Here is a 12,886-nt window from a genome sequence, read left to right as displayed (position 1 = left end):
CACACACACACATCCACACAAAATTCAGTAAAATTCATGTTTAAAAGTGGAAAACGGGTATCGAGGAACTTACATTGTATTTATACGAGTAAGTAATCTGAGCGTAACAGCTGAAGTTCTCATAGAAGCTGGAAGTGGCAGGATCAGCTCGGGCGAGTTCCGGTCTTCAAAGTGACGCGGGCTGGTCGCTCACAAGATTTTAACACCAAATTATACTTGTAAAATATCTATGTACGTGTACATGGAACCCTACATATGTCTCCATATTGCAGTAAACTGTCACGTATATGGTTTAGCGTGACGAATAATCGTGGGTTCAAGATTCTGTGATTGGATTGACTAGATATTCACTAGTTGTAACTACAAAACTTATAGCACTAAGGATTACTGTAATTATAACATATAAATAAAGTCTTCAATATCTCCTTCAACTAGTCGTTGCTAGGTAACAGAACAATGGCTCTGTCTTTACAATGTTTCCAATGTCCGTTTCCTGGCAACGGATTTTAACACAGGAACTATCACTTCAATTTACTATGCCATTTCTTGTTCAGTGACCTTGGAATGCCGACCCTATAGAACGGGGCCCAATTCTCCAATGCTAATTCTCATTAAATCTTAGCTATAGATTCTCGTTAAATAGCCTCTGCATTGACCACATAGAAACCCTCTTTTGCTGTAGAGACGTGTTACCACGTGACGGGTTGTTTACCAAGAATCTGTCTTCGCGGGAAGGTGCTTATTGAGCCGTTGCCTAGCAGTGCGTCACTATATATATGTGTGTGTGTGTGTGTGTGTGTAGACCCGTATGTACACTAAGTTCTATGCACTGATTAAGGACTTACCCTCGTATCAGTAACATCCGAAGATCAACACAGATAATAGCAAATCCCGCCATACAGCACGAGCCTGAAACACCCATCCACTTCCAATCCATACGGCGTATTTCCTTACGATCCTTTCCAACGTTAATCCTTTGTGCTGGTAGACGCATACTTTCGAACAAGTTTCCCTTCCAAAATTTGAAACAGAGCGTACATTTTCTGTATGCATTTTAGCCCATCATAACCACCAAGATTTCATGACTTAGACAAAAGCGTGTATGGATATCTGTATCCTAGATATGCCTGGAATATTATAATTTATGTCCGTTTTAGATTTTAGGTAACAGTCTACCAGACCAAACGACTTCACATTCCATAATTTCTTCATAGTTTATGTTATTCCCTTAAGGGGAACACGTTTTCATAGAAACAATACACACCACAGTTGGTGCTGTGGGAAGTGGCAGATAAGTAGTCTTTGAACCGAATGCTAATGTGAGTTTCCGGACTTATCCTTCTCGTAACATATATCGATAGTCTCGTTTCAATATTAACACTGTCAGAAGTTGGTTCAGTTCACTTCAGACAGCAAGTTGCACGGAGGAATTGGTTGTTTCCATCGCTTGCTTTGAGTTGCGACCGATAACCCGGAGATACTGTTACAACAAACTTAACTCCATGAAGCAGGGCCTCCTTGAAAGTCTCCGCTGTAACAAATTCGATAGTTCAAGGTGCGGTCATCCAGGAAGTGATCTTCGTGTAGCTTGTAGCTCCCTACATTCATATCCCTTGTGACACTTAGCCTCCCATGTACTTCTACGAGTAATATGTAAGTCGTCTTTTGGGATACAACGCCATGTAGTCCCGGAGAAAATCGACGTTTCGAGGAACATGTCGCGTACATCGTCGAGGTCAAAATGGCTATGCTTGCTGCCTGTTTCGTGTTGGTTTCTTTCTTGGCTTATTCGGCGACCCTGAAAATAGAGACGATATGTTCCGCCGAAAGGTCAGTTCACTTGCCCGAACACTCCATCAACACAGCTGTGAGAACCGCAATCCAATATCTTACTTTCAGTTTTCCAAACCAAAATCTTACGTGCATTTGTTGTTTCAGATACGGTATGGATCTGAACGGTGCGAGAAGAAAGAATGCGACGCGAGAGACGACAAGCACGCTGAAAGCGTGGCTCAACGAACACAAGAAGAACCCGTACCCCACCAAGGGCGAGAAGATCATGCTGGCCATTATCACCAAGATGACGCTCACCCAGGTATCCACATGGTTTGCCAACGCCCGGCGTCGCCTCAAGAAGGAGAATAAGATGACTTGGGAGCCCAGGAACCGCGTCGAAGACGAGGATAATAATAATGAGGACGATGGAAGCGCTAGCGGGCGAAAGAGCGCCGACAACGTTAAGGATCCCGGTGAGTAGTGACCCCAGTGGAACTTTCGTATTTTTTTTTATTACTTGGCGGGGTGGGAGTGAGTCCACTTGGTACTGCGGCCACGTCTGGCCTATTGTACCAGCCCCAGATGATAGGCGAGTGTGATTATGGAGCAATTGGTGGAATGAAGCTTGGCAGGGTAAACCGAAGTACCCGGAGAAAACCTGCCCCAGCGCCACTTTGTCCACCACAAATTCCACTTGACCAGACCCCAGGATCGAACCCGGTCCGCCGCGGTGGGAAGCCAGCGACTAACCGCTTGAGCTATGGCGCGGCCGGTAACGTTCGTATTAACTTAATGGGGAACCAGAAAAAAAAAGTTAGTGACGTTTTCAAATTTTATTATTTTGGTTATGGTTCGTGTAAGTGCTACAAGATCTGGTTGATACTTCCAAGAAAACGAACTATTACGAAGGGCTACCTAAAGCGGCCTCCGTAGTCTAGAGGTAACGTTCCCACCTCATGACTCGTAGTACGCGGCGTCCCATGTCGTAACTTTACGGCACGTAAAAGAACCTCATATCCCCAAGGGGATCACTGAGCCGAATTCCAGGACGTTTCCCGCCCAACAGTAGTCTCTAAGGCCTCTGATAGATAGGGGAAGCATTATAGACACCGCTAAGCTAGTGGCCGAATTCGTTTGCTCGGCGGGACTGATGGTACGCACCATTTATCGGTAGGGTATAGAGACTGGTAGAATATCATAGAAGGAAGCACAATAGATCAAACTGGTCGCGGTGCATGGGGAAACCCCCCCTCTCTAAATAACTAACTAACTAAGGGCTACCAAAATAATATTCGCCTCCTGACACCAAAGAAAAGCGACCCGTCGTATCTCTGTTACGGCGGCCTGTTAAACTGCTGCTGGTCCTCGCCAGCACAGTGATTCTTGGTTCGGAGTCCCATGGGACTCAAGATCACATTTCATTGTCTGACGGCTCTGGAAGCCTTCTCCTACGTAGATGATTTGAATCCTATTTAGGAATTCGATTCCTACATCCAAGAAAACACCTTCGGTTACTAACTAGTGTACCAGTGTTTCTTTTTCGGGCGGCAGGATACGATTAATATGTACGGGCTCCTAATTAACGCGCCCTAAAGAATTTATGTAAGTGAAATCTACAGGTGGTAATACCGGTGTATCAGGTTCCTCCATACGGATCCGTAACAAGACTAAAAAATATAGGCCCTTATCTTTTCCTGTATGGCAAGACACAGCAGTGAGGTCCAAGGACATACTTTTCGGGTTTCATAACCTTATTTATAAACATCTGACAGCACTCCTTACAAGAGAAATCGGCCAGGCGCACGGTGTCTACCTACATAGAAGAGAAACATAGAAATAAAGTAGACATATGAAGAATTCCGTCTTCTGGGATGTGACGTGGTATAAATCTTGCGTAAACCGACGTTTCGGATGAATGTATCGCCTCCATCTTCAGGGTATAAAATCCGCAGGCGAGGAACCAGCGTAAGGAGCTGGTTCCTCGCCTGCGGATTTTATACACTGAAGATGGAGGCGACGCATTCCTCCGAAACGTCGGTTTACGCAAGATTTATACCACACCACATCCCAGAAGATGGAATTCTTCATAGTCACCGCCGTGAAAACCTCAAATCTTACAAAGTAGACATACATCCATTTCTCGTGTGAGATTCGAACCTACGATTCCAGGAGCGGTACAAGACAGTGGCCTGCGCTGCCACTGTAATCATAATTACCGTACAGTTAAATGGAAATGCATGCTTGCTTGTAAGAAAAATCAGATTAACTGCATGGAGCGGAGTCCTTGAAAAGACAACAGTCGCTGAACTACTCACGGATTTCCAGATATATTACAGAACCTGGTTTATCACCGCGTTCATAAGAGCCCTCCACTGGTCCCTGTCCTATGCCAGACGAAACCAGTCCATCCCACTCCATCCTATAGCTGGAATACCCATTTTAATGCCATCTCTCCATCTGTTTGAATGAAAAAAAATGTTTCTGCATAGCATGCCGAGTTTGATCAAATGGGGCAGCTAGTTTAGTTTCGGCACTGTAACTGGCAGGCAGGCGTAAACATAAAATTTTCTCTTCATATTTTCTTTTGACATGGAAGAAACACAAACGGACAAGTCTTATTCCAGTGTGCACTATATATATATATATATTTCAAATTAATTCTTTGAAAACTTGGACGATTCATGAGTCTTGGAAGTTATTTATTCAAAATATAGATGTATAGCTGTTTAGTTCTTCGCAGTATATAGACACTTGCACACATTAAGTTTTGCTGCATTTAATTAAATAATCATGACATAAAGAATAATGTGGAATAAAACACAGATACTAATTAATGAGGTTTGTAGCCTACCAAGTTTCCTATACGATGGGCCATTCATTTTTAAAGTGATACGCAAAAAGGTAAAGTTGCTCCTGTGCTTAACTAATGAAGCACTGCGCCATGAAGGCGCATGGGGGAGTGGATGTGTATATCCACATTATCTTGACCTCGGCACTAGTTGGAGGTGTATGGTCAGCTTCACGCCCCTGCCACTTTACCCCCGGGGAAAGAGACCCAGGTACCCATCGTATAGGAGGTTGGGTGGAGCCCAGAGCCGGTCTGGACGTTGTGTAGAAGATAAAATTCTTGACCCTACCGGGACACGAACTCTGACTCCTCGGTCGTCCAGCCCGTAGCCACCCACTATACCGACTGAGCTATCCCGGCTGTTTTTAAAAGTGACAAAAAATTAAATTTGAATTTCATGTAAGTAACAATGATATGCTGTGCTAAGCAGGCCTGCAAAAACAAAATTTATCCACAATTTTATTACAAAATTTTATGGAAATATATTTTGACAACGGGCAACGGGAGGTGGAACGAGTTACCACGAAGACAGACCTTGATAAACGGTCGGTTGCCAAGTTACGCAACAGTAAGGAAAGCGGTGTTTCTCCGTACCGTGCCGAGTAGAGCCGAAGTGAGCCGAGTCGAAGCGCGCTGGTTGCTACGCAGCAATAAACAACTCCCGGCAGCGTTTCCCAGCGACGCCTGTAAACGCGACGTTTACGCAACAGTGAAGCGATATGGGTTTTCCGCTGTCCGACAGAGGGTTTATAAGGGAGACTTAGCGAGACTTTCGTAGATTTTTTACATATNTGGAACACCACGAGACAAACAGTCGATTGTGAGCTCCGGTTGTCTTAGAAGCGGCTCATTTTATAAATAGACTGCTAAAATTAGGTTTTATCTTGTTTTATACAATAACTTTCAGTTCAATTTTTTTAATATAATGTGACTTATTGTATTTTTAGACAAAGTATTTTAACATTGTATCCAATCTATTGTACAGCAGTTCAATGGTATATGTTTGTTAATATGTGTTTGCCTGATGACGGTCGGTAGTGGCTGAAACATGTAGCGAAGCCATAGCTGGGCGCTAACCCTGATTTTTTTCTATATGTTGTGTTTTGACGGTGAATAAAAGAGTTGTACATATAATAAACCTGACAGGTTTATTAAAACGCAGAGTAACACAAAACGTTCAGGAACTGATAACTGCAATGGGTGGCTGCACAACGTTTTTCGAAGTACGCATGCGCCAGTACCAAGCGTAGTGTATTGCCGCTTGTAGCAGCGCATAGCAGAGCGGTGTATGCAGAATCAGACAGCTCAGTGGGGCAGTCCAATGGGGCAATTGGTACTTACACAGCACCACGAACAGGAAGTTCCCGTCAACGTTAAACATAACAAATTAAGAGTATTTAACCACTTTCTTTCAACCGTACGGGTTATGCAGCTTTGAATGAGACGGAAAGATTAGGCTGTTATGAATTAGAATAGGTGATACAGAAGGAAGCGGTCGTGGCCTAATTTCAGATCTGTTCCGGCCGAGATGCCTTTCAGTTCATCATTAAGGATCCTACCATTCAACTATAAATAGTCCAGTGTACTGATGTTGTTTTAAAATAAACCACGAATCAATAGCAGCCCGTAGCTGCCTGTTATTGCAGCAATCTTAGAAAGTAGAGATTCTTCTAATGTTATCTGTTATTGTTAACATAAATACCTGTAACATTATCTGAACGCCATCCTTCACAGATCTTTATGTTTCAGGCATGTGACACGAGCCTGTTGGCTGCTGTTACAAGAATTAGTGTTTCTTTCGATAGCTGTGTCTAGTTAGTTAGTTATTAGAGAGGGTGGGTTTCCCGATTCACTTAGACCTGTAGTGGTCCATTGTGCTTCCCTCTATGATTTCTACCAGCCTCTATATCCTACCGGTATTGGTGCTTACCATCAGTCCCGCCCAGCCAGCGAGACCGGCTCTACTGGCTTGGCCGTATCTATAATGCTTCCCCCATCTACCAGAGGTATTAGAGACTGCTGTTGGGCGGGAAACGTCCGCAGTTTTGCTCAGTGGCCTCCTTTGGAGACATGAGGTTCTTTTACGTGCCGTAAAGCTACGACACGGGACCCACGGCTTAAAGTCCCTCCCGGAGGACTTGTTCCCTGAATTTTTCCGCCCTTAAAAATTCGACGACCTCCGCCGGGTATTTGAACCCGCGTACTAGGAGTCATGAGGTGTGAACGTTACCTCTAGACTACGGAGGCCGCTTAGCTGGGTCTAACTCTGGTACATATATTCCGTCGGGTTATCTCCAAGATTCAAACGAGATTTATCAGTACAAGAATTTTAATAAGGTATCTAACATAAAACTTGTACTCACCCTTCACCCGTTAATGCAGTCCATTATCACAGAATTCACAAAACACATCACTATAAGTACACTGCGAGATATCACAATATGACACAGACCACAAGTTTAACAAGGTGCACGAAAACTGTCCGTGCGTTTACCCAAGCCGTGCTGTATGCCTCGTATTACAGCACATGTCAGCGCTGCTTTGATGGGTTTTCTTACATCCCCACCTTTGCAGTGTTGCCAATCGACAAATCATAAAAATATTCATAAAACCGACTTTACCGTTGATCGGACTGTTGAAGGACCAAGGATTTTAATGCCAGACTTAATTGTTATAATTCTTGTAAGCACTAAATTGAATATTCACATCAGATGAATGCAAATGCGCACGTTTTGGATATATATTTAATCTTGAGATGTTTGATCACCTTGATAGTGGAACGCCTTGGATAGACGTAATGCAGATGAAGGTTACGTCAGATGGGCACTGAACAGTGTGTCCTTACCAGTATTATTTCACAGTAATGAAATATGATATTATGAAATACGTTTTGTCGATAACAAAGTATACATAAGGCAGCGCCATAGCTCAAGCGGTTAGTCGCTGGCTTCCCACCGTGGCGGCCCGGGTTCAAACCCGGGTCTGGTCAAGTGGGATTTGTGGTGGACAAAGTGGCTCTGCGGCAGGTTTTCTGCGAGTACTTCGGTTTCCCCTGCCAATCTTCATTCCACCAAATTCTCCATCATCATAATCACCGGGGGCAGTCTACAATAGGCCAACCAGTGGCCGGCGTGCCGAGTGGACCCAAGTGGACTCCACCCCACACTATGCAAATAATAAAAGTATACATAACACAGGGGCCTAATTGTAATTTTGCCTGTAACTGGTGGAACTTTGGGACCGCATGGGTAATATTGGATCATTGAAATTGCTGTGCTGTTTCTTCATAACAAAACATGAAGTATCTGAAGGTGTTGTTACTTTGTAACCGCGTGACAGCACAAAACAACTTTGCGCCTGCTCACTGAAAGAGCACGACAACATTTAATACAGAAGGTTGGCATTAAAAGTTTGGAAATGTTATTTTCACCCCATATCGTCTAAAAATACAAATATTACATTATTATAATTTCAGTTTACTAAACATTTTTGATTTTGACAAATCTGGAAAGAACCAACCTGCACTAAACTGTTACAAGGAATTGTCATAGTTCTCAGTGTAACGCCATAAGATAAAATGTAAATTCCCAAGGCTGTTTCAGCCCACAGCAAAATTAAGTTATCATGCAGTGTGAGACGTGGTCTCTTGTTGCAGACTCCAAGGATTCCGGCACGGGCTCTAGTGAGGACGGGGACCGGCCGGCACACCACCGACTGGAGCTCCTGGAGAGGGGTCCATGTGGGGGCAGCGGTCCGGGGACGGGCGGCGGAGGTCTTGACACGGGCAGCGAGTGGTCCGAGTCTCGGCCCGACTCTCCCGAGTGCCTGTTCGAGCGACCACCTCACCTTCTGCACCCTGCATACCACCCCCGGCTTCTAGGCCCCAACCCCTCGTCTGCCCCCTCGCCGCCGCCTCCAAGCGGTGCCAGCGGGTCTAACCCCAGCAAGCCCAGGATATGGTCACTTGCGGACATGGCGAGCAAGGACAGTGACGTACACCACCTGGCGACGCCCGTGTCTACCTCAGCGTTCTACTCGGCGGCTGTTGCGGCGGGGAAGCTGATCTCGCCCCTCGCAAACCGGGGACCGTTGCACCCGCACCATCTGCACCCCTCCGTGCACCACCCTGCGGGTTCCTACTCGAGACCCACGCACCACGACTTCTACAGGAGCTTCTATGGACCAGCCACACACCTGGCAGGGGCGGGAGGTGGAAATGCAGGGGACGTGTCGCTGCTAGAGACATACTCACGGACATTTGGTGCAGGGTTGGGTACCGGGGCAAGCCCCACCGGAACTCCGGGGGCAGGAATCACGCCACTGTCATCCGTGCTGTCCAAGGCCGCAGTAGCGGCGGCTGCAGCAGCTGCGGTGGGGAGCGGCACGGGGGCGCCGTTCGCTCTCAATGGAGGCGCCGGAACTCTAGGACTTGCGCCGGCGTCGTCGGGAGCGTCGTCGTCGTCGTCTTCAGGAGGGTCGGGTACTGCAGCGGAACAGCACGCCCCTTCACAGGACGTCGGGAAGCTGCAGCAAGCACCCCTAAATAAAGCCTGACCCCAGGTGCATCCACCCAAGTGGCCCCCACGATGAGGTTCGGCGACAAAGTCACAGACAGTCACTGTTCGCGGTGTTCCCTATTCGGTCCGCTCCCTGCGACATAACCGCCCTTGGCCTTACAGAGCCATAAAGCGGTGTCATGACGTTAAACAGTATTGAAGTCTGGGATATGGAGCCATGTAGAAGTTTACCGACGTTTCGGAGGAATGTACTGCCTCCATCTTCAGGGTCACTGCCATGAGAACCTCAGATATCACACAAATTGATCTTAGATTTGTAACGAAGTCGGAGATCTCTTCAAATATTACGCCTTTTTGCTGATACCTGTACCTTAGTGCTAGACAGTCTTAAATCACCCAAATTTTCAGTACACAGATTCAGCTGTGCCTTGCCATACTTAGGGATACTTTGCGCCTTAACCCTTTAAGCGCGGTAGGAACTATACATACCACCTTCAGTAACTTTAAATAACATGATACTTTGTAGTTAATTTTGTTTTATTCTCACAACAAGCAGTGATTGTTTCCATAGAAACCAAATAACTGACAAGTTTTTGTAATGGAGATGCTTGTGGTAAGAATTTAAAATTTATTTAAAGAGGTCCTACTTATAAAGTTTTAGTCGTACTTCTACTGGGTTCTTTTGTAGAAATTACTGCACTATGCAGATACATGCACCTCAGTCTGTGGATTCTGTTATAATAATTACTGAAAAAAATGAATAAGGCAAATTAAATGATACACGAGAAAGGCCCATGAAATGATACTGGATCTCACATATTTGCCCTGAGAAATAAACGGAAGGTAGCCAGTATCGGTTACACAGATACAAACGTCCCACCTTCAGAGCCCATACAACTCTGTACTTTAAAGTCTTATCAGCTGAACAGTATTCGAATTGTATCTTCGCGTTGCGTGGTACCTGAACAGATGCTGAGCTGCGAACATTGACTGTGAATCTGAACTGCAATATTTATGTTAAAGACTGATAAAAACAAAATGCGTTTTCAGAATGTCACCCGATACTTACGCGTACGAGCCTCATGAACTGCACGAAATGAAGCAAATAAAATGACATCACATTTCGTATAGATGTGGCCACAGAACAGGAAACTGTTGAAGGGACGAAAGGAGGGCAAGTGATTGGTGGTGACGACAGTGCTGCAAACCTAACAGGGAACGGAGTACTTGCTATTAGTGGAAAATTAGTGAAAGCAAACGAAGGAATGGGCTCCTTCTGTAATTGTTGTAGTTGTCAGTTTTAATTATAAGAATCTGTGGCGGACAATAAATGACATTTTGTAGGCTACAGGACCGTTGTTCGAGGTCTCCAGAAGACAAAAGGGACTGTGTTGCCATTATCGAAAGATTATTATTGTAATTATTATTATTATAAAAATGGGGTTTTTAAATATTTTTAAAAAAATATCCATTGCTCCAGAAAATGATTTTTATTACAGTATTGCTGATTACAGAAGATCATCTTTGTGTGTGACACTTTCGTTTCTGAACATTTAGACAAGTTTCAGCACAGAGCATTGAAAAGGGGTTTTTGACAGTGAACATCTAAAATTGAAAGGAAGCACTTCATTATATCCATATTGTAATATTAATTTGTCGATAAATCGAAACACCTATTCGCTGTATGCGAGGGGACTCTTGAAGTATTATCACCAATGAAAAAGTCCATTCCCCGAAGTTTTCGAAACTATAAAGCAAATTTATCTGCGTGTATTACAGGGTTTTGTGTTTAACAATGAATTTACATTGAATTTCATTTTAATATCGTGGGAAAAAGTGGCTCAGATTTTCATAATTAAAATATTAACGGAGTGTGCAAAAACATTCTTTGTTTTATTTTCGGTTTTCAGTAAGTGAGATTGAAATGGCTTCGAATCCAGAAACGTTCTTACAGAATTCCAACTAATATCAGTGGTCAGCATCCCCGTAATGAATTCTCAGTAACTGAACTCCCTTGGCCGCGCCATAGCTCAAGCGGTTAGTCGCTGGCTTCCCACCGCGGCGGCCCGGGTTCGATCCCGGGGTCTGGTCAAGTGGGATTTGTGGTGGACAAAGTGGTATTGGGGCGGGTTTTCTCCGAGTACTTCGGTTTCCCCTGCCAGTCTTCATTCCACCAAATTCTCCATCATCATAATGACCCGGGTTAGGCTATAATTGGCCAATCAGTGGCCGCTGTGCCGAGTGGACCCAGTTGGACTCCACCCCCCCATTAAGCGAATTTAAAAAAAACTGAACTGTCTTTGAGAACTATCCCGTGGACCATCTCCGCGATCTTAAAGCAGCCTGTCCGCATCTAACTCAGTGGCGCTCGCAGTTGACATTACACCCACAAAATCTCGTGGAATTTAGAGTTTCATTTTGTCCCATCAGCACTGCCGCGCCTCCCACGTTACCAGTGTAACTCGAAATATGAAAGCCACGAAGAGAAAGTAGTAAAACATAATTTATGTAAATATTACATAGGCTTACAAATATTTTCAGAGTATATGACCGCATCACGAATTACATATTCGAGATTATTCACAAAAAAAGAACATAAGGATGCCCTTGCGAATACAAAGAACTTCCTGCAAGAAGGCTATATGAGACTATTACCGGAATTAAGTAGACACAATTCCTGTTATCAAATTGCTGTCAGGTTATTATCTGTTCCCCGGACTGCCGGGGGCCCACTTCCTGGATACAGAAGGGGCATAACGTCTTCGCAGTTGCTTTGTCCAGACCAGCTCTAGACTTCACAGAGCCTCAAAGTCAGTCAGTCCGTCTGTCTTGTTGTCGAGCCCCAGCTGGGGCCCATGACCAGATATTTTGCAAATGCAACCGGTAAAATAGGCCCTTCCCCACCAGGAAAACAGCCCATTTTTCTGTTGTCACTCTCTAGAGCAACGTATTCACTTCCACGTCACAATGCGTTGTCATAGCGTCATGCTAAGCCATGAGAGAAGTTTTACTCCATATTATAGAATTATATAAAAATATGCCGTGGGGATTCGTTGCACTGACTACGCGGCTGTCGCTCGGGCGGAATAGTTCGCTTGCGGACTAAAACCACGGAGTTTTAGATTTTTTTAAGCCGTAATATGTTCTAGACAATGTAGCAAGAATTTTTCTATTCATAACATATCCAAATAATATGTAATTTGGATAGACAAATACAAGAAATTATAAGACTTTATTTTTATATTCTAAAACAAAATATTGCTTTGATTGGTCCTGCTAGACTTAAGTATTGTGTAGTTCCGACGTTCATAAGCGCCTGTTTACGCCTTCATTTGTTATATTTGCATCAAAATTACGTAAAAAAATCTCACTGATCATATTGACTGCTTTCCATCAACACGTTTTGATTCGGAGAACGTGGATTACACAATTTTACTGTAAACTTCCCTTCTGTTAGGAACCACACACAAACAATAACATTTTCCCGTATTACGAATGTGTATAAGGTAAAGGTAAAATTGCGCAGCTGCTTTTATCGGTTAGGCCAAATTCTGATTTGAAACCGACATATTCAGAGTTCGGCACACAACGCCTGGCCCATTATTCAGCCCAGGTGATTAGCTCAAACCCGACGAAATTGACCGTTTCATAATTTGTTACCGATGTCGCACATCCGTGTATCCACACTTCAGCTGGATGTATTTTGAAAAGTACTGACGTCTCTGTAAGTATTCTCGCATGTGGA

At 44.3% G+C, this 12,886-nt stretch overlaps 1 protein-coding gene and 1 long non-coding RNA gene across 2 annotated transcripts in view; one reads left to right on the top strand and one right to left on the bottom strand.

The window, feature by feature from the left end:
* The window catches only part of LOC111870085, a 192,813-nt gene extending 185,757 nt beyond the window's left edge, over positions 1-7,056 (bottom strand). The window contains exon 1 of the long non-coding RNA XR_002843789.2: positions 6,988-7,056. This is a non-coding gene — a long non-coding RNA (uncharacterized LOC111870085). The remainder of the gene's footprint in view (positions 1-6,987) is intronic.
* LOC111870084 (iroquois-class homeodomain protein IRX-3) overlaps positions 1-11,225 on the top strand; it is a 162,537-nt gene extending 151,312 nt beyond the window's left edge. Inside the window, exons 4-5 of the mRNA XM_023862067.2 lie at positions 1,939-2,249; positions 8,280-11,225. Coding sequence (XP_023717835.1) covers positions 1,939-2,249; positions 8,280-9,178 — 1,210 coding nt within the window. The 3' untranslated portion in view covers positions 9,179-11,225. The remainder of the gene's footprint in view (positions 1-1,938; positions 2,250-8,279) is intronic.
* Positions 11,226-12,886: the final 1,661 nt, after the last annotated feature.

Source organism: Cryptotermes secundus, unplaced genomic scaffold, assembly GCF_002891405.2.
Source record: "Cryptotermes secundus unplaced genomic scaffold, Csec_1.0 scaffold355, whole genome shotgun sequence".
NCBI classification, from domain to species: domain Eukaryota; kingdom Metazoa; phylum Arthropoda; class Insecta; order Blattodea; family Kalotermitidae; genus Cryptotermes; species Cryptotermes secundus.
Note: the sequence above shows the minus strand (reverse complement) of the source record. Positions and strands in the feature narration are given on the sequence as shown.